At 39.3% G+C, this 23,098-nt stretch overlaps 1 protein-coding gene across 7 annotated transcripts in view; it reads left to right on the top strand.

The window, feature by feature from the left end:
- LOC117662494 (protocadherin beta-16-like) overlaps window positions 1–23,098 on the top strand; it is a 248,720-nt gene that overhangs the window by 142,910 nt on the left and 82,712 nt on the right. The window contains exon 1 of one of the 7 annotated variants that reach the window (XM_087890196.1): window positions 466–7,870. The exons of the other annotated variants lie outside the window; for them this stretch is intronic. Within the exon in view, the coding sequence (XP_087746322.1) occupies window positions 5,453–7,870 (2,418 nt within the window). The 5' untranslated portion in view covers window positions 466–5,452. Of the gene's footprint in view, window positions 1–465; window positions 7,871–23,098 lie in introns of those variants that run through there. 7 annotated transcript variants of the gene reach the window in all.

Below are 23,098 nucleotides of genomic sequence, written 5' to 3'. Positions count from 1 at the left end.
AGAGAGAAAGAGAGAGAATCAGAATGAGAGAGAGAGAGAAAGAGACAAAGAATGAAAGAGAGAATGAGAGAGAGAGAAAGAGAGAATCAGAATGAGACACAGAGAGAAAGAGACAAAGAATGAAAGAGAGAGAAAGACAGAATGAAAGAGAGAGAATGAGAGAAAGAGACAGAGAGAATCAGAGAGAGTGAGAGAGAATGAGAGACAGAGAAAGAGACAGAGAATGAAAGAGAGAGAATCAGAGAATCAGAGAGAGAATGAGAGAGAGAGAGACAAAATGAAAGAGAATCAGAATGAGAGAGAGAGTGGGGGAGAGAGAGAGAATGAGAGAGAAAGACTGGGAGAGAGAGGGGGAGAAAGAGGAGGAGAGAGAAAGAGAGAGAAAGAAAGAGTGGGGGAGAGAGAGAAAGGGGGAGAGAGAGAAAGAGGGGGAAGAGAGAGAAAAAGAATGAGAGAGAGTGGGGGAAAGAGAGAAAGAGAAAGAGGGGAGAGAGAAAGAATGAGAAAGAGAGAGGGGGAGAGAGAAAGAGAGAATGAGAGGGAGAGAGTGGGGGAGAGAGAGAGAAAGAGGGAGAGAGAAAGAGAGAATGAGAAAGAGTGGGAGAGAGAGAAAGAGAGGGGGAGAGAGAGAGAGAAAATGAGAGAGAGAGAGAGAGAGAGAGAGAGAGAGAGAGAGAGAGTGGGAGAAAGAGAGAGAGAGAGGAGGGAGAGTGCCTGAAAGACCCCATCCTGTCACTGGGAATCTAGGTGCTTCAGCAAGCGGCACACTGGATTCATATTTGTGGTCCGCAAAATTTAAAATTATGAACTTGGTGGTCCCTGAGGTCCAAAAGGTTGGGGACTCCTGGCCTAAGACCATCGGAAAACACATATTTTCGATGGTTTTAGGAATAACTTTATGGTTGGGGGTCACCACAACATGAGGAACTGTATTAAAGGGTCGCGGAATTAGGAAGGTTGAGAACTACTGCCTTAACTGAAGATGAGTGATTCCTCAGCCATAAAGACTCCTGCTCCATGCACAAAGGTTTTGCCCTGGTTGGGAGGGAAGATGTACATTCCAGCCAGCCAGAGACTTAAAACCATGCAAACCTGCCATGAATCAAGGCTAGCGGGGCACTTTGGGTTTGTAAAAACCTTACATCTTCTGAAAAGACGATTTTGGTGGCCATCCCTCAAAAAAGACATTGAGAGCTATGTAGCCAGCTGCCCCATCTGTGCAGCTGTCAAATGGAGGCAAGGGAAAACGCCAGGCCTTCTACAGCAGTAGTGGAATCTTCAGCACCCTGGAGAGAGATTTCTATGGACTTTATAGTAGAATTGCCAGAAAGTGTGGGAAACCCCATCATATGGGTGGTCATCGACCTGTTCTTGAAACAGGTCCACTTCATCCCATGACAAAAGATTCCCAAAACACTGCCAAACACTGGCAAAACTGTTCCTCAACCACATCTATCACCCACGTTGTATAATCTCTGACAGGGGAGTCCAGTTCACCTCCAAATTTTGGAGAGTATTTTTGGCCCTTTTGGAGAGTGACCAGGGTCTGAGTTCGAGTCATCATCCCCAAACAAATGGCAGGATGGAACGTAAGAATTCAGTTCTGAAACTATATCTTAGATGCTTTATTAACTATCAACAAGACGACTGGACCGACCTCCTGCTGTTTACAGAGGTTGCCTATAGCAATGCTGTGCACTCAAGCACAGAGTTCACTCCCTTCCAGGTAGCCACCTGTCAGGAATTCAACCCAATGCCAGAGCTGCCAGCCAGTGAACCCACAATACAATCCTTAAAGGAGTGGATAAATCTGCTACAAAATACCTGGCCGATGGTTCAAAAAGTGCTAGATGAAACCTGAGCTACCTACAAAGCACAGGCAGACAAAAAGAGAATGGAGCTTAAACCATTTAACATGGGGGATCACGTATACCCTTCAACAAGGTTCATGCAGTCTCTATGGCCCTTAAAAAAGTTGGGGCCGAAATTTGTCGGACCCTTCCCCATAACATGTATTATAAATCCTGTCACAGTGGAACTTGAGCTCCAAAGCCTTAAGGCAAGTCCACCTAGTGTTTCATTGTAGCCTCATAAAGTTGGAGATAATCTCACCCCTAAAGCCGGTGGCTGCCCCTGCACCACAGCCCATCATGGTGGAAGGAGAACAACATTTTGAAATTAAGGAAATCCTTGGCTCCAGAAAACACCATGGAGCAACTCAATACTTAGTAGCTGAGAAAAACCTCCCTTCGGCCAAAAACAAATGGGTCCACAAGAAACATGTTAGGCTCCTCAAATGCTTCCACGCTCAATACCCAGACAAATCTAATTAATAACCTGTTCTTGTCTCTCCCCGTTCCTACTTGCTTTTACACCAGGTGGATCTCTCCTTTTCTTGGGGGGGGGCAGCATGTCAGGTCCCCATAGATCCCTATAGGGACATTACCATTCTGGCAGAAGGAGGGGGCCCTGGTATTTTTATGACCTGTCACCTGCTTTCTTCACTTTGATGTATCTTCCTGGGCTAGGGAGGGGGGGATTGGCTTGGGGCCAACTGTTTTGTCTCGGCTCCAAAAGAAGACAAGAGCATGGTGCCTGAGAACAACTTCTTATCACCTTCCCAGTGTAAAGTTCTCACAGTAATTCAACACCTGGTGATTGGCTGGCGTCGGACTGAGCAGTGGGGAGGCATTTGAATGAGTAACTTTTAATCTAATGTTTTAGCACAGGAACTTCAGATCCTGCCTATTTTCTTTGCTATCACTGTCTCTCAATAAAAGTTCCTTTCGAAATGCTGCCTGTTTCAGGAGTTCTGCTTCCTTGAAGGGACTGCTGAGGCAAGACCTTACAGGGACATCTTTCCAGACCTACAGCTATGAAGTGTGCTTAGCTGATGGATCTATAAGCAGTGAGTTTAAGTTACTTAGGCCTTTGTTTCCTGTTTTAACTATGGAGCATCCAAAAACTGCTAAATCCATAGATTAGAAATGATTGCCATGATCTTCCTAATCATTTGGAGGAAAGAGAGCATATATCCCAAATGAGAATAGTTATTAACATAATTAAGTTATAAACCTATACAGTTTGAATGACTCAGAAATATTTTTGTAAAATTAAAGAGGTACATTTCTATGAATTTCCAGAGAACATGTTTATTTAGGGTAATGTATTGAGAAATTTGTATTGGTTTTCCATGTATTTTAGTTTCTACGTGAGTATTTATCCTGCTTTCTCCTATGCAATGTTAGTACCACTTTATAATGCCTTGGTAAGACCACAGTTGGAATTCTGCATCCAGTTGTTGTTACCACAATATAAAAAAGATGTTGAGACACTGGAAAGAGTGCAGAGAAGATCAACAAAGATGATTAAAGGCCTGGAGGCTAAACCATATGAAAAATGGTTGCAGGAATTGGGTATGTCTATCTAGTCAAAAAAAGGACTGGGGGGACATGATAGCAGTATTCCAGTATTTCAGAGCTGCCAACAAGAAGAGGGGGGGTCAACCCATTTTCCAAAGCACCAGAAGGCAAGACAAGAAACAATGGATGGAAACTATCAAGAAGAGAAGCAACCTGGAACTAAGGAGAAACTTCCTAACTGTGAGAACAATTAACCATTGGAACAGGTTGCCTTCAGAAGCTGTGGGTGCTCCATCACTGGAGGTTTTAAAGAAGAGATTAGACAACCATCTGTCTGAAATGGTGTGGGCCACCTGCTTGAGTAGTGGGTTGGACTAGAAGACCTCCAAGGTACCTTCCAACTCTGCTTTTCAGTTAGTTTTCAAGTATGACCAGTATATTTAGAATAAGCAATTAATTTCAATAAACATGACTACCAGGCACATTTTCTTAGTGTAGTTTGAAAGTAATTATCAGATCCGGCTCAGCTTCATCCCTTGGGAAAGAAACACTCTTGATAGCGAAAAGGTTACTTTTACTAAAAGCCAAGTGGTTATAGTAAGCAGAGCCAGAACTAAGAGTTTGCACGTGAATATTCCCTAGTTAACTTTCCCTTCTCTGGTCCACCCTCCTGTTATCTCCCCATTGTCCATTCATATTCAGAGAAGATGCTTTGGTAACTGTCATTGCAACGGTTGGGTAGATGGCTAGGTGTTGCATTCCATTCCCAGGTCTGCAGCCTTGCAATGTCTCAGGATGGCATGAAGACTGCTTTCAGTTTCCCCCATCTCCCCACAGCTCCATCCCTCCATGGCTAATGACAGATTGGCATTTAGTGAAGCATAGGTGTGAACGAAGGATGGAAGCTCTGACAGGAATCTTCCTCCTACTGCGTAATCTTGACCATTTTGTCTGCAGTATTTTACTTCCTTACTGGCTAACCTCAGTAGGCAAGGGGCTACTTCTGAACCCTGTTTCCTAGAGAAATGATAAAAGAGTAGAACCTCTACCCCCTCCTCTTTTGCCTACCAGCCTCCCCCATTTCCATAGGTACAAACCTGTATTAAACAAGGCAAATCTCTAAGGTATTTTAACCATGATGGTAAAGGAAGGTTTATAAGTTATTATACTGCAAAAGGACTAACAAAAATGGATTTTTTGTTTGAAATCTCTTTTGCAAGTGCTGCAAACATATTTAAATCACACCAAGGAAGGAATGTAACAAACATTTTTTCCTCTGAGACAGTAACATGGAAGGTGATCTTAGGCCTGTCTCTCTCTCTCTCTCTCTCTCTGATGCCTAGGAAGGAGGCAAAGGCAAACCTATTCCAAAAACGTTTTCAAGAAAACTGTAAGGACTAGTCTGGGCAATTGACAGGAGCAAAAAACTGATTCAAAGCCCACCTCCCCCCAAATGGGACAAGACGCAGCAGCAAAAAAAATGTGGAAGGATGTTGTCACCTGTAATCCAAACTGAATGCGTTGAAAGATGTTGCCAAAGTGCCTCAAAGCAGAAATGATTTCCTTACACAGGGTTAAACTTGATATCCATGGGCACACAACAGAAGCCACCTAAAGAGTCACTGGATATGCCCATCATCATTCAGAACTCAACTGTGAAAGGACTGGATTACAACCTTTATCAATAACTTTGAAATTTTTGTGTGCAGATTGTCACTCTGTTCCTTTTTCTATATAATTAAACAGTTAACGAGATATTCTGCTTGGTAGGCTAGCTAGTGGATAAATAAAAATGGATTCAATGTGATTACGGACTCTAAACCATGCAAATAGAATTTTTGCCTAGTTCACCACATGGTGGCAATATTAACAAAGAATTTAGTTCTGTTCTGCTTGCTCAGAATCAGGGCAGACAGTAATACAAGATTGAACAAAAAGAATTTGACTCTTTGGCAGCGAAACGTTTGCAGATTATAAAATGACAAAAGACTGAACAATTAACTATGATTTGAACAATTAAATCAAAAAGGAAGGAAAGAAAGACTGAATTTTGAGGCAGAATTTGAGCCTACAAGGAAGAGACTGGAGTCATGGAGAATTGCTTTTGGAAAAGGCAAGGTCTGTATGTCATTCTCTCTTTCTCATTCCTTAGAGTAATGTGTGCTTCAATTCGCTTTTCTGTCCCTGAAGAAAAGAAAAAGGGGTTTCTGGTGGCTAATGTCATCAAGGAAATGAAACTGAAAACAGGAGAGCTCTCCACACGCAAAGCACATTTAGTTGCTGAGGGCATTCAGGAATACTTCCACCTTAATATTCATACTGGGAATCTGTTGATTAATGATAAAATAGACAGAGAAGCTTTATGTGGCCAGAATGATCCTTGTCTACTTCTTTCTCAGCTTGTTTTGGAAAACCCCTTAGATATCTTTAATATTGAAATCAAGATAGAAGATGTGAATGACAATGCACCCAAATTTTGGAAAAACAAAGTGGAGGTAGACATTCCTGAAAATATTCCAATAAATATGATATTTCCCTTAGAATTAGCTCAGGATGATGACTTGGGAGAAAATAGCATCCAAAATTATACTCTTAGTCCCAATGAGCATTTTCAGCTTGAAGTACAAAAGAATGAAGATAGAAAAGACAATATATACCTTCTTTTGAAGAAAACATTAGATAGGGAGAGGATGCCACACCTTGAATTGATTCTAATGGCTATTGATGGAGGAGTTCCAAAGAAAACCGGCACAGTTCAAATTAATATTAATGTTCTGGATAATAATGATAACTTTCCTCTGTTTAGTAAGTCTGAATATAAAGCAAAAATAAAGGAGAATCTCCCTAAGGGCACTCTTGTGATTAAGGTGGAAGCTACAGATCTGGATTTGGGTTCAAATGCACAGATACTCTACTCATTCCATCAAGTGCCTGAAAGAATAAACAATTTGTTTTATTTAAATGAAATTACTGGTGATATAACTGTTTGGGGACAGATTGATTATGAAAAAGAAAAGAGTTATAGCATGAGCATCAGAGCAACAGATGGAGGGGGTCTTCCAGGGCACTGCAATGTACTGATAGAAGTTGAAGATGAGAATGACAACCCCCCAGAAGTGTCCATCATATCTCTGACCAATGCTTTAAAGGAGGACTCTCCGCCAGACACAATGGTGGCCCTCTTCAGTGTGAGAGACCAAGACTCTGGAGACAACAGCAAAACGGTCTGCTCCGTGCAGATGAATCTCCCTTTTGTGCTGAAAGCCACCATGAACAACTTTTATCAACTTGTGCTCCAAAGTCCCCTAGACAGAGAGACGGTCACTGAATACAACATCACCATCACTGCCATTGACTGGGGATCTCCTAGGCTCACTTCAACAAGACTGATTAATGTTCAGATCTCCGATGTCAATGATAACTCTCCCCTTTTTGAAAAGTCTTCATATGACATGCAGATCAGGGAGAATAATATTCCAGGCTTCCTCATCGGCTCAGTCCACGCTCTGGATCTAGACACAACGCTGAATGCTAAAGTGAATTACTTAGTTGTGCCTGGGAAGGGTGATGGCCTGGTGACCCCTTACATCTCAGTTAACTCTGAAACTGGAAACATGTATGCCCTCCGATCCCTGGACTATGAACAGATAAGAGGCTTCAGAGTTACTGTGAGGGCATGTGATGGAGGTTCTCCTTCCTTGAGCTCAGAAGTGATTGTCCGAATCCACATCATAGATGAGAATGACAACGCTCCCTTCTTCCTGTATCCCCTCCAGAACAACACATCCCCATGCAATGAGCTGCTTCCCAAGTCAGCCGAGGCCGGCTATCTGGTCACCAAAGTGGTTGCAGTGGACACAGATTCTGGCCAAAACTCTTGGCTTTCCTATGAATTGCTGAAGGCCACGGATCCAGCCCTTTTCAGCATAGGAGTGCAGAATGGGGAAGTGAAAACGAGGAGAGCCCTGAATGAGCGAGACATAAACAAGCAGAGGCTGGTGATACTGGTCAGAGACAACGGTCTCCCTCCACAGACCAGCACGGCATTGCTTAATGTTCTTCTTGTGGATGGCTTTTCGGATCCCTTCCTAAGGAGGGTGGATGTCAGTGTGCAAGAACCGGAAGAAGATAAAACTTTGACCAAGTATTTGGTGATCTGCTTGGCTGCAGTCTCCTTTGTGTTCCTGGTCTGTATTGTTGTGTTTATTGTGGTCAAAATCCTCAAGAAGGACCCCCAAAGCCAATTTCCTGCTACTCATCCTCACTTCCCACCTGCCAGTGCTGATACACAAGAGAACTGTGCTGATTCACAGAATGGGTCGCTTTCCAGGACTTACCGTTATGATGTCTGTTTGACTGGTGGATCCTTAAGTAGCGAGTTCCGATTTCTCAGGCCCCTCTTTCCGGTCTTTTCGGTGGGAGATGTTAACGTCCCAGGGAACAATAGTATTTCTGCAGGTATCCAAGATACTTCTGAGCAGGTTGCAGTTAATGGCGCAAAGAAAGAGGTGAGGAAAACATGCAATTAATTTAGCCTCTTCCTATTCATTCTCCCTCTATTCTTTTTGCTCTATCAGTTATTCTTGAACTACATGCTGGTTATTTATTAAAGAAACAAGTAATTTTACTTTAATTTTAGTTGAGAACATAGATCGCATGATTTATGAATGCATTGCTTAGTGGCAGAAATTCTAGTCCCAACTGCTGTCATATCTTAAGGATTCTCTACACATTGATTTACACTTCATGCATAAGCCAGACATAATTATACCTAAGATAATTTCTGATTCGTGTATTTCAGGAAATAAGTCACTGTCCTAGCATGGCCTAGTAAAGCAGGCCATCACTTAATCCATAACAGTTGTTTGGGAACAGTAAATTATATGAATCTTAAAGATTTGTACCAAGCCTGACTGGCAGCCAGACACAATGTTTCAGCTTCTTATGCCAGTCTAGGGGTATTTTACTTGCAAAGTAAGCAATATAAATTTAATCTGAGTCACAGGAATGTTATAAATTACAGCATAGATCATAGTGTTCCAAAAATCCTCCTAAAAGGAGCAACATTGAAAATCTGGAGTTAAAGTTTCTATTACAGTTCCCTACAAGAGCATTTTTCTCCTACTATAATTATTTTTTATTCCTGTCTTCTAGAATTTTTGAGAAATGATTGACTTTTATAAAAATAAATACTCTGGAGTATTTCCCCATTTAGAGATTGTCAAAGCAATTTACCAACTGGAATTCAAAGATTCTATTGCCAATATTGAATTTAGGGAACTTGTATGATGATCTGACAGTATAGCAACTTAAATTATCTTTCTTTTAAAAATGTTGTTTTAATTTCTTCATATTTTCCTATCACAAGGGATATCTGAAATACTGTATGTTTTCAAAAACATATATCAACTGATCAAAGATGTTCTCATTTATTCTCTTATTCCATGTTTAGGTGGATTCACTTTTAATACTGATCCAAGAGGAGGGAAGGAGAGAGGGGGGGAGGAGGGGGGGAGAGAGATAGAAATATATATACATATTATATAATATGATAAAGAATATCAGTATTTTGGAGCAATTAATGTTCTGAACAATTTATTATAATTTAAAAAGTTGAAAATACTGAACAATATTTTTACTAAAAAATGTATTCAAGAGTTTTTCTGATAGTCAAGATAGACACACCTACCCACCCATCCAAGCATTCAAGAAACATATCTGATATTTAATATTATTTGCCTTATTTCTCTAAAGCAGTGTTCCCCGAACTTGACCCTTTGAAGATGTATGGACTTCAACTCCCAGAATTCCTCAACCAGGCATACTGGCTGGGGAATTCTGGGAGTTGAAGTCCATGCATCTTAAAATAGCCAAGTTTGGGAAACACTGCTCTAAAGCACCTGAGCGCAGCACAATGAGTGGAAGCTTGTTAAAGAGAGATCCAACCTGAGGGAAATGTCTTGACAGTGAGATCAATTAATCAATGGATCAGCTTGCCTCCTAGGGTTGTGGATGCTCCATCACTGGAATTTTATAGAGAAGACTGGATAGTCATTTGTCCAGGATGCAATAAGGTTTCCTTTTCATCATTCTTGTGTCTCTACACTCTACTCCCAAGGACGTTTAATCCAGTTTCCACACTGCCAGCCTGGATTTGGGGGAAATTGTTTATTGTTTAACGCATTGTAAGCCGCCCTGAGTCTCTGGAGAAGGGTGGCATATGAATTAAAGCAAAAAATAAAAATAAAAATAAAAAAATAGCATGCAGTTTGTAAGTGTACATGGTTAGAACCAAGTTTGAGAAGGACCAGAGCAGTTCAGTGTCAGAGAGTATTTATTTGTTTTGTTTTTTTAATAAATAAGGGGCCAAGATTCAATTCCTACCCATGATTGAGGATAAATGTTTGATTTGTTTAATATTTGCTCACACAAACACAATAGTAGCTGTATTTGGAAGTAGGAATAGAGGATGGGCAAACAATGAATTGCTAAGTTGTATTGGCCATACATTTTTCAGAAACATATCTATCTTGTTTTGGGAAAGGTTCCATTTATTTATTACCTGCTTGATATCACACCCCTAAGTTTATTTGAAAGTCCAAGGCAGATTTGCCTATATAAAAACTATAATGGTATAACAGACTGAATAAAGTTTTTATAGTTCCTGGATATCAGAAGCATCAGTAAAAACTGTCTTCAGGTATTGCCACATCCACTATCCAGGTGTTGTTGTTGTTGTTGTTGTTGTTGTTGTTGTTTTTGGTCTTTCTTAACAACAATTATTAAGTCTTGGATGTTATGTGGCAGGTACTGTTTGAATTCTAAAGTCTCAGGGCACTTTAGCTTCTTCATTTTCTATTGTTTTCTCCATTTTATGATCCCACCAGTTCTTGCTTGCAGGCGAACGGTATTCTTGCAGCTCTTCCAACACACCATTGTTGCTACTTTGTCATGCCATTGTTGCTGCTACTTTGTCATGCTGTTATTTGTAATCAATCTGTGTGATATTCTTGCAGCAGCTAACTAGGTGGTCCACTGTTTCTTCAGCTTCTTTGCAGAAATGTTATTGGCTGTCTATTGCTGTCTTCTTAATTCTGGGTTAAGTCATTGTCATTATTTTTCTGCTCTTCCTAGCCAAGACTAGGAAGTTCTGCTTGAGTCGAATCCACTATTCAAAGTGTTGTGAATCTAATAATTGGGATTGCACAGGTGTTAATTGCCTTGATGGTATTTTCTCCACTGAATTTGGACTTTAAAATCTTCTTCAAGTTCTTGATGTATTCATTTCTGATCTTCTTAACTTCGGTGTGCTTGAAAGATGCTCAGCTTGAAGTATGCCCAGGTATTTGTACTGACCGTCTTCCTCCTTGATGCAGTTTTCGTATTAGTGGAAACTGCATCATATTTAATTCCCTATGGAATTAAAATGGTTTTCACCATTTTCCCCCTGTTGGTGGTGAGAGTGGAACATTGGTTGAGCCCAAATTCCATTGCAATATCTTGACCTTATATACGGACAGAATTGAACAATGATTCTATTTCAGATAGTGCTTTTCCATACAGCTTCATATCATCCATGTAAAGGAGATGTGATAATCTGGCAGATATTTTGGATGTTTGATAACTATGGCCTGACCTTTTCACTATAGTTGACAGGAGAATCACTGCAATAACAAACATGGTAGTGCATCTCCTTGAAAGAGTCCTTTCTTGGTACTATTATTGGTTGGTTGCACAATCAGCTAGACGATCAGACTGGATTTGGCATTTTTATTCATGATTGAGGATAAATTTTTGATTTGTTTAATATTTGCTCACACAAACACAATAGTAGCTCTATTTGGAAGAAGTTTCTTGGCAGTCTGCCTGGGACTTTCCCTAGACTGAGAGGTGGGAAGAAATTTTTCTTGGTGAGTTTTTATTCTGCAGCTTGTGTTTTTATTCACTGTTTGGCTTAAAGGGAAAGTGGCTGTATTTTAATTAATTCTAGAGTCTTTTAATTAATTCTAACACCCCCTTTGTGTTCTGCAAGGGCTAACATTTCCTAATTTTAGCCCTCTGCACAACCTGAGTCATTGTCCATATAAATTTGTTATTCATGATCAATTTGGCTCATCATTATTGAGATCTGGTTTCCCCTTTTATTGCGGTTTGGAATAGAATAAAGATAAGTCTTTTGGCATGGGGGAATACACTGGGAAAGACAGCAAAGGATGAATCCCACTATGATGGATGCCCAAAATGCGGACCTTTAGCCAACATAAGTCTGGCAACTAGGAGAAGAGCCAGGATAGATCCAGGGAGGATTTGTTGTATCCAATGTTTCATGCCAGCTCTTTTAGGTGTTGGATATCTTGCTCTATTTACTCTGAGTCTTTGGTCAAATTAAAACAACAAAGTCTACAAAATTCTTCACAGCCATGATTGTATCGTAATAACCAATGGCTGCTCGATTTTCAAGGATGGCTTCTCTGATCTGCCTCAGTTCTCTATGAGAGCAGATAGGGCATGGGAGTTGGAATTTAATTTTTTGGCTAGGGTGCATGCCAGGCTGTTCAGACCTAAAGCGTTATGTACTGCAAACCCTGGCACTCCCACTAGCGAAACAACCAATGCTACATATTCAGGTTTTTGATGGTAGGGAGACCTTTGAATTGCAATTAGGGATTAATGTTTGAAGGTCCCTCCTTTATCATCTTTGCGGTGAGGGCATTAGCATGATTAGTCACCCTAAGATACATGGGCCACCAGTTGAGTCTGCTGGTAGGTAAGAGTAAGCTTTTAACCCACACAGCAGGAACCATCCTGGAGACAGCCTTAAGAAAATGGTTTCGGTGTGATTGCAGGTTGATTGGGTATTGTTAAGACTCTGACATCTAGGGACCTTGGGGACTTGGCAACCTGTTAACCTGAAACATGTGGTTGTATGGCCTGTAGCCCTGATGCTATCTCAATAGGCACATGGTCAGGATGACTTTTACAGACTTCCATCCTGCTGGGCAAAAGTAAGTGGCATTGTGTACCTCTCATGCTAGGTACTCCCAAACATTCCCTTTATCTGGAAAAAGGTTTGGTTCTAGGAACCCTGGCATAGATTATGAACATACAGTACAGTACAGTACAGTACAGTACAGTACAGTACAGTGCAGTGCAGTACAGTACAGTACAATACAATACAATACAATACAATACAATACAATACAATACAATACAATACAATACAATACAATACAATACAATTGGACACACAAGGAATTTGTCTTTGGTGCATATGCTCTCAGTGTACATAAAAAGAAAAGATACATTCATTAAGAATCATAAGGTACAACACTTAATGATATTCATAGGGTACAAGTAAGCAATCAACTCATACTAGGAAACAATCAATATACGTATGTAAAGATACAAAGTTACAGTCATACAGTCATAAGTGGGAGGAGATGGGTGATAGGAATGATGAGAAGATTAATAGTAATAGTAATGCAGACTTAGTGAATAGTTTGACAGTGTTGAGGGAATTATTTGTTTAGCAGAGTGATGGCATTCGTGAAAAAACTGTTCTTGTGTCCAGTTGTTCTGGTGTGCAGTGCTCTATAGCATCATTTTGAGGGTAGGAGTTGAAACAATTTATGTCCAGGATGCGAGGGGTCTGTAAATATTTTCCCAGCCCTCTTTTTGACTCATGTAGTATACAGGTTCTCAATGGAAGGCAGGTTGGTAGTAATTGTTTTTTCTGCAGTTCTAATTATCATCTGAAGTCTGTGTCTGTCTTGTTGAGTTGCAGAACACCAAACCAGACATAAACATACAACATAGCTTATAATACATTTTAACAGATTTTGCCTTATTCCCCTTTGCTGTCCCTTGCCCAATTTTCTTTGCTTTCAAAAGGAGTCCTTAAGAGTCTACTCCTCAGTCTCCAGGTCCTTCCTGGGTCACAGGGGTGGCACCTCTGGTGTTGTCATAGGTTCTGAGTTATGGTCCAGTACTGCCAGCTTTACATGAGTCCCGTGTATCTAGGAGCTCTTTTCTGCTATTTTGATTGCTGTCTGCATGGTGAGTAGAATCTGTAAGGGCCCCTTCCTTGCCCAGCTACAGGCTTGCTCAGCAGAGGGGCTATAGGTTTTGGCTTTTGGTCATCAGGGAGGGGAGGGGGTTCAATGCTGACTTGTGGTTTTCCTAGAACTGGATCTTTTGACCTGAAGAGTTCAACCCAGCAACACCAATAGAGTATCTGGGTTGGCTTTTATTTGGGATTAAGTGCTTTCAGTGTTTGATATTAAAAAGTACTGCTTCTGGCGAAATTTGTCTTGTGGAGTTGTCCTTAAGCAAAGCCCATTCCTTACATATCACCCTTGCTTGTTTTCTCTTCATAGGATGAGCACTCACCTCTCATCCCATGCCATGAACAAGTCTCCTAGAGGGGACCTGAGCATGATCCTCGAACTATAGCTTCCCATGTTCCCCTTCAGATATAGTGTTCAATTGGCTTAGCCGGGCCTTCCCCTGCACATTACCTGTCACCCACCTGTCATTTTTCAGACCAAAATGGGGTCTAGGAGAACTCTGGTTCCCTGGCAGAATAAAGGCACCTCCTTTCCTGGCAATTCCTGCTATGGTTTTCAGACCCCGCAAAAAAAAAAGGATCTGGGAGGACCTGCTGCTCCCCTTGCAACGAGTTTGTGCACCTCGTTCCCTGGCCTTTCCTGTCACATGTTTTTTAGACCCAGGAGAGTCTGGGATGACCTGCTGCTCTTCTTAGTAGTGAGTATGGACATCTCCAAGGATTGGGCTTGCTTTCTGGACTTTATCAGGACTCCATTTTTGTTCCCACACCTTCTCAACCGTTACCCGCTTGGCTCTCTCATTCTCCTTGCAGAAGGTCCTATGCTCTGGCAAAACCTATTTGCTTTCCCGATTCTGCTGATTCTGGTTCAGTGGAGCTAGCAGCAGGTCAGGGGTAGCTAGGAATCACCGGAGGGAGTGGGATCCAGCTGCAGCCAAATGATGAGGCCCCTTGCACTCTCTCACATGCACATCCTTCCACTCCCCAAAATTCCAAGAATCAGAATTTAGAGGTATTTACCCTCTTTCCATGCAGCTTTTGAGTGCAAAACTCAGACTCCCTTTACTACCCTGTGCGACCCAGACAGGTTCGGTGGGCTTACCAACAGACAAAAGAAGTCTGTTACCAGCACAATATTGGCCCTGTAGCTCCTATAGCTGGGTTGGGCTGGGAGTCCCTTCGTGGTTGCCAAATTGTTGGAAGAAAAACTTTTCAAGATTTGAGAGGCGTGGCCAATATCACGGCAGCACAATGCTTTTCTCAGATGCTCCTGAGAAAACGTTCATATCAAAGTCATTTGGGGTCTTTACTGACCGAAAACTGTCTCGGAGGGACAGTGAGCAAGAAGGGCACGGACTGGCTAACACAGGGAAATCGCAATTCCCTGGTTAGTCAGAAGTAGCCTTTCAACCAAACGATCTAGAAAGCAGCCATTGAATGAGCCGCAACAAAGCCGGGGCGGTCACAGCGGGACCGGAGAGGCAACGGATGTGGATTCATCTGGGTGAGAAGCCGATCTTTCTTTTTGCTTTCTGATTTGAAGTTCTTTTTATAAAAACCCTGAGAAATAATTTAAAGGAAAGTGAAGGGTGCAAAGAGAAGAGGGGAGAGCAGGGCGTGTGTCAGCTCTCTACCTTCAGCTGTGTAGCGGCGAAGAAAGTGGATTGGCCCAAGCGGAAGAAATGAATTGAATGAAGTAACAAAATTAATTTTGGAGAGAAAGAAAATAAAAACAGGAAGCCTGATTGAATATTTGTAAACTTTGGACTTGTGGATTTATGCTAAACCAATGAGACTGAGTGGAAATTCTTTACAGTTATAAAACTTTTCTTAAATTTTCTTTTTCCATGTTTGCTTTTTTTTTTCTGAGTGAAAGTGATTTACAGCGCCATCTAGAGACACAAATTAAAAGACTTTGTTTCAAATAAAATTGACTGAGAGGACTGACCTTGACATGGTAAGCTTGGACTGATGAGTAACAGCTGTGTCTGGGAAGAACTGCATATTGAGATTGATAGCTTCAACAGAAGTCGAAACAGTGTGCCTTTTGAAGTTTTTGGAAATAGAAATAAGAGCAAGACAATTGAGAAAACAATTCTTTTTCCCTTTCCTTTTTGTATACCCTCTTTTTTGTTTTTTGGCTTGGGAATTGACCATTTTTAGTGAATTTTTTTCTCTTGAATTATTTTCATTGATTGGATTGAGATTTATAACCTCTTTTTTTTTTTACCTTTTATGTTTTGTCCCTCCTTTTTGACTGGTTGGTTTTTTGAGTAGATGGCAAATAAAAATTGGATTAAGGTAAAAAGAACCTGAAGAATTTGAAGTTTTTGGTTTTTTCTTTTTCAATTTTTTTCTCTCTTCTTTTATTTTTTTTATTTTTTTGTGTTTTATTCCCTTGTCCTTATGCTATGTGGTTTTGGGTGTGATGGAGTTTTTTTATTTTTATTTTTAACCAATCCATTCAACGGGGTGGATTGGGTATTTGGATTACAAAATCAAACTTGATTTGGATTACAAATTCAGTGGATTATAATAGACAAGACAGGACAAGATGAAGACGACAACAACACAGTTACCTTCCGCAACACCAGCTTCAAGTCCTGCAGTGCAGAGGACATTGGACACCATGGCCATCCAACTAGAATTAAAAAATATGATACAGGTCTTTCATGAAGACTTTAAAGAAAGAATGGAGAAAGTAGAAGGAGAACTCAAAGAAGTGAAGACAATGATTGGAAAGAATGAAGAAAGAATACAGAAAGTGGAGGAAAAGGCAGATTCAACAGGAAAAAAAGTGGAGGAAATGGATGACAGACTTACAATGGCTGACAAGAACCAGGAGAAAAAAAAATTATCTCCCTTGAAATGGACAGAGCGGAGTACTATTTAAGATTTCAAAACATAGAAGAAGAGAAGGGAGAGAATCTGGCAGACGTGGTGGCGGAGATACTGGCGGAAGTGGTGGAGGAAACCAAGGAAAAGATATTAAATGGGATTGACGAGATATACAGAGTGCATACTCGATATGCAATGAGAAATAAATTGCCAATAGAGGTACATGTAAGATTCACTAGGAAAACAATAAAAACAGAAATATTACAAGTAGCTAGAAACACTCCAATAAAATACAAAGACAAAGAGATTTGTCCCTCACTCTCTTAGGAGAGTGAGGGATTTGAGGAGAGAATATCAATTTTTGACAAAACTTTTAATTCAAAAAGGAATAAATTTCAGGTGGTTAATCCCAGAAGGAGTATTGGTCTATTGGCAAGCGCAAAGACATAGACTGGACTCGATAGAGAAAGCGAAATTATTTTATGACCAATATTTGGGGCCCCAAGAAGAACAAAGATTGAGAGAGGAAAAAGAAACTAAAGTCCAAGATGAAGCGGTGAAAGAAAAAGAAGATCAAAAAAGAGAGATGATAAAAGAACAAGAAGAAAAGGCAATGAGAGAGGGGGCAAAGCCAAAAGAGCCCAAAGATCAAAGAGAGACAAGAGCAACAAGATCAACAAAACCTAGTAATAAGTAAAATATGGAAGAAGAAACCAAAGCAATATCAATAAATATTAATGGTTTGAATTCGGTGCTAAAAGGAAAAGAACCTTCAATAAATTAGGGAAACTAAAAATGGATATCGTATGCTTACAAGAAGTCCATATTAGAAAACAACATAAAAAATTATTGGAACATCCAAAATTGGGCGAGTTGTTTACTGCATTGACACATCAAAGTAAGAGAGGCATAGCATTATATATTAAAAAAAGACTAGAACCTAAACAAATATATGCTGATGAAGAAGGGAGGACTCTAATGGTGGAAGTGACAATGAACTATAAACAAATATTGTTGGTGGCGATATATGCACCAAATGATAAACAAGAAAAATTTTATGGGAAATTGCACAGGAAAATAATAGAATTTGAATATGACAATATATGTATAATGGGAGACTTCAACGCAATAAAGGAAACAGATTGGGACTATAAAATGACAAAAGTTAATAAGAAACCTAGAAAAATGCTCCCAAAAGCCTTCTTCACAATGATAGAGGAAATAGGTATCAAAGATGTTTGGAGAGAAAGACATTTGAAAGAAAAACAATATACTTTTTATTCAAACAGACACAAATCATGGTCCAGAATAGACATGATGTGGATGTCAACTGATTTACTAGCAAATGTACTAAGCATTGAAACAAGTATTTGGGCAGACCACAATCCAATTATAACCATATGGAAGGGACAAAGAAAGAGACTAAGATGGACATTGAATCAAACAATATTAAATGAAAAAGAGTTTCAACAATCTGTAGAGAAAGAATTAGGTTTCTTTTTTAAAGAAAACAGAAAAGAAGACACCTTACTGCAAAATGTGTGGGATATAGTTAAAGCATATATTCGAGGACTGGCAATGACCTATTTGGAAAAAAGAAATAAAAAGAAAAGACAAACACAGAGAAAATTGGAAGAAGAATTCAAAGAATTAGAGATGGAATTACAAAAAAAATACACAAAATAGGAGGAATAAAAATGAAATGGATTTGAAAAAACATGAAATGAATTTAATTGAAAAAGAAAACTTGACCTATCAAATAAAGATGTCCAAACAAAACTTTTTTGAAAATGCTAATAAACCAGGTAGATGGTTGGCATACAAAATGAAAAAGGAGAAGGAGAAAAAATCAATTAATCAACTAATAGATGAGAGAGGACAGACATGTTACCGAAATGAGGAAAAGAAAAAAGTGAAAGACTATAAGAAACTCTATGAGCAAGAGATAGTATCAGAAGAGAAGATTATACAATACTTAGAAAAGTCTAATCTACCAAAAATACCAGAAGAATATAAGGAGGTCCTAGAGGGAAGAATAACGATGATGGAAGTGATAGAGAGCATCAAAAGACAGAAGAATGGCAAAACACCAGGTCCAGATGGATTACCAGCAGAATTGTAAAAAACTTTTCAGGATGTGCTGAGTAATGTAATGCTGGAAGTGTTTAATGATCTTTTAGTAAATGCAGAAATACCTGATTCGTGGAGGGAGGCGTATATTACTCTCATACCGAAAGAGGATACAGATCTACAACAAACTAAAAACTATAGGCCGATCTCTTTGGTAAATGTAGACTATAAAATATTTGCATCAATAATGGCGAATAGACTGAAGAGATTGTTAAATGATTTTGTACATGTAGATCAAAATGGTTTTTTTACCAAAAAGACAAATTAGGCATAATATGAGAATAATTTTTGTTGTGGCCTGCCAGCAGCCTGCGCGGATTGTGACTGATCCCGATGACGAGGAGGCTGGTGTGGTGTTGCGCCAGCAGCCTGTGCAGCTGGCGCTCGAGTCGGACAGTGAGGAGGCTGAAGAGGATGTGGTGCCAGAGGCAGAGACTCGGCCAGGGCCTTCAGAACCTCCAGAGGCTCCTTCAAGTGAAGAGAGTGAAGTGGAGGAGCCTCTTCTCAATGCTCGAGCACGCAGGGCTGCCAAAAGGCAGGAGTGGCTACTCAGGAGGAGGTCTCCTTGAGAGTAAGGCTTGGGGTTAATTGGCCACTCCCTTAGCCTATTTAAGTTCGCACACAGATAGCAAACGTTGCTGGAAACAACATTTGGTCCTACGCAGAGCATTTTGAGAGTGAGTTTTTTGTTACAACTTGGTTTCTGGGCTGATTGCCAACCCTTGTTGGACTTTGTTTAATCTCTGTAATTCATAGCAGGCTGATAAGGACATTTGTGGTTAAAGCCTGCATTTTGAAAGGGGTCTGTTTGTATTAAACGGAGTTTTTGGAGCTGTGTGTGTGTGCTACATTTCTTGGGACCCGTAGCTGGGGCAGAACAATTTTGAACATTTTAGAATACTATGAAACACACCCAGGAAAACAAATGGCATTGATGTTTTTAGATGCGCAAAAAGCTTTTGATAATGTGAATTGGAAATTTATGACAAAACAATTACAGATTATGGACTTCGGGGGAAGAGTTATAAAAATGATTGAGACAATCTATAATAAACAATTTGCAAAAATAATAATAAATGGAGATATGACGGAAAAAGTAGATATTATGAAAGGAACAAGGCAAGGATGTCCTCTATCATCATTATTATTTGTGTTGATATTAGAAGTGTTAAATAGAAATATAAGACAAAATGAGGAGATAAAAGGGACATGGATTAAGAAAGAAGAATATAAACTACAAGCATTTGCCGATGATTTAGTATTTATTCTAGAGGAATAAAAAACTGATAGAACAAATAGAGGAATATGGAGAAGTGGCAGGACTGAAAATTAATAAAGATAAAACAAAGATATTGGTGAAAAACATTACAGAGAAGGAAAAAAGAGAAATAATGGAGAAATTAGATATTCAAATTACCAAAAATGTAAGATATTTGGGAATACAACTAACAGCAAAGTGTGCAACGATTAAAGAAGATAACTTATAAGTTAAAAGGGCAAATCGAAAAGGATTTGGGAAAATGGGGAAAATTGCAACTTTCACTAATGGGAAGAATAGTAGTAATTAAAATGAATATATTACCTAGATTGCTGTTCTTATTTCAGACAATACCAATAAAATTGGAAAAGAAATATTTTGAAAACTTGAATAAAATGACATTGAAATTTATATGGCAGGGGAAAAAAGCAAGAATTAATATGAAAATGCTACAAGATGCAAGATTAAGAGGGGGATTTGAATTATCAAACTGGGAACTATATTATCAAGCAGCAGCACTATCTTGGATAAAAGAATGGATTGTGTTGAGAAACACAAGATTATTAACTTTAAAGGGGCCTGATCTACAACTGGGTTGGCATGCTTTTTTATGGTATGGGAAGAACAAGATGCATAGCTATTTTCAAAGGCACTATGTGAGAAATGCATTATTATTAGTATGGGAAAAAATTAGAGAGAAACATTATTTGAAAATACCAATATGGCTTTCAACAATGGAAGCGTTTGTGCATTCAAATCTTATTAACATGAGAAATATTATAAGATATAAAGATATGTTATCAGCAACAGGGGAATTGAAAACAAAACAAGAATTAGACAAACAAGGGATTGAAATGGAATGATATACTCAGCTGCAAATACAATCGAGATATGAAAAAGATGCAAAGTTATATGGTTTTTACTTGGAAATGACAGTATTAGATGAGAAATTCACAGGAACTGAGGAAAAGTGATTAGGAAACTGTATTTACTGGAAGTGAAGTTAGAAGAAGAACAAGTCAAAGAAACAATGATAGCATGGGCAAAAAATTTTGAATATTCGATTGAATTAGATAAATGGCAGCAACTATGGGAAAGAAATTGTAAATTAACAATGGCCACAGCATACAAAGAGAACTTGTATAAAATGTTTTATAGATGGCACATGCCACCAGAAAGATTAGTAAAAATGTTTAAAGATAAATCAGCTAAATCTTGGAAATGCCATCAGGTGCTGGGATCATATTATCATATGTGGTGGACATGTCCAGAAGCGAGAAATTTATTGGACAAAGATTAGAATATGGCTAGAGAAAATGACACAACAACATATTTACTTAAAATCAGAATTGTTCCTGTTAGGTATTCTTTCAGAGAAATATAGTAAAGAACACATATATCTGATAATACATGTAATAACAGCGGCGAGAATTGTATTTGCACAAAACTGGAAAACAGAAAAAATTCCTACAAAGGGAGAGGTAATTAAGAAAATATTGGACTGTGCAGAAATGAATAGGTTGACATTGGCAATTAAAGGGAAAGAAGAATCAGAGTATTACAACATATGGGGAAAATTTTATCAATGGATAGAAAGTGAGTATAGACAATAACCATGGCAGAGATAAGAATTTTGGGATAAGTAAGGTGTACTATATTAGAATTAAATGAAAAAAGAAAGATAAATGTATGTATTGAGAAATGATGATATGGAGGCACAAGAATGTTATACCCAGATGATACATGTATTGATTAATAATGTACAGGAATGTAAGAAGAGATATAATTATAAAATGGAAAAGAAATTTGAAATGAAGATATATGTGATTAGAAATCGAGGTTGCTTGAATATCATCTCAGACTAAATTGGAAAAGTGGAAAAGGGGAAAGGAGGAGAGTTGGAAGATGAGAAGAGAAGAAAAGAAGAATGGGAAAAGGAGGGGAAGAAAGAAGGGGAAAAAAGAGGAGGAGAGAGGGTAAGATAGGGAGGAAGAAGAGAGGAAAGGGGAAAGAGGAGAGGAAGTAGAAAAGTGAAGGAGAGGAGGAATGAAGAAAGTAGGAAGCAGAAAGAAGAGGAGAGAGAAGAAGAAGGAAAGGTTGTATTAAAATTAAAAAAAAGAGATGGTAGAAGAGCAGGCCCAAACAAATAATTAACAAATGGAAATTAAAGAATAAGAGGATTGAATAATGATTACTGATGAATAAAAAACTGTACATTTGAATATGTTGATAAAAAATAAAAATAAAAAACTTTTTAAAAAAACTTTCCAAGATTCGTCCTCCAGCTGGGATGAAGCTGTCAGCGCTTGAGAACAAATAGACAAGGAAGCAAGCTGCTGGAAAGAAGTTTATTTTAGGAAGACAGTGACATCAGCAGTGGGTTCTGAGCCAGCCAGCTGACCAGTGAAGCAATTATTGGAGTTGTTATACTCTTTCTAGCTTTTGAGATTCACTTGGCAGCCAGCTAACACATAGGATGGCCCTACATCCCATGATCATGTGGCCACAATTTGCAACCTTCGGTACAGGTTTCCCACAAGCAGTTTCAATGGAGAACCTGACAGGCAGGGTTGCAAACTGCTCAGGTAAATCTTACCCAGCCGCATGCATTCCCCCAGCCTCTCTGCAGTCACATTGCACCTTGCCAAACACTCACACACCCTTGTACCCTCTCCCCAGGCCTCACTATGCTCATGCTCTTTCTGGGGTCTGATGGTGTGCCTTTTGATGGGATAATTTCTTTGGGCGTGGTCATTCAGGGAGGAAGAGGTTAATCCTAGCCACTGGAAGGGGATGGAGATGTAAAGCCAGTGAGTTTGGATGTGGCTATTTTCGTAATCCTGTCAATACTGATTACCTTAGCTTTCTTGTGTTAATCCTGTCAATACTGATTGCTTTAGCTGAAAGCAAAGGTGCTGTCTCTAGCTGCATTCCTGTGGTTTTCTTTATTGCAACAATGTATCCTCTTGCTAAGTGGTTCTTGGCAGTCTGCCTGGAACTTTCCCTAGACTGAGAGGTGGGAAAAAGTTTTTCTTGGTGAGCTTTTATTCTGCAGCTTGTATTTTTACTCACTGCTTAGTTTAAAGGACAAATGGCTGTATTTTCTATCAGAATCTTTTGGTTAATTCTAACAACCCAGAGCAAATGTTGATAGTATTATCATTTTGTCAAGACAAGGTTGCCCTCTACATTTCTTTAAATTTCTCTGAGTTGCAATCCAGTTTGAGAAACTATGAAGCCCTAGTGTAAAACCCGGTATACATTAACCTTAGTCCTTTAGAACAGTGCATGCCATCTTGGAAGGCACAACTTTTCATCACTCTTGTGTCTCTACATTCAATTCCCAAGGATGTTTAATCCAACTTCCGCACTGCCAGCCTGGATTTGGGGAAAATAGCATGCAGTTTGTAAGTGTACATGGTTAGTACCAAGTTTGAGAAGGAC

This window comes from Pantherophis guttatus, chromosome 3, assembly GCF_059756535.1.
Source record: "Pantherophis guttatus breed Tessera chromosome 3, ASM5975653v1, whole genome shotgun sequence".
NCBI lineage: Eukaryota > Metazoa > Chordata > Lepidosauria > Squamata > Colubridae > Pantherophis > Pantherophis guttatus.
This window is presented reverse-complemented; position numbering and strand designations above follow the sequence as displayed.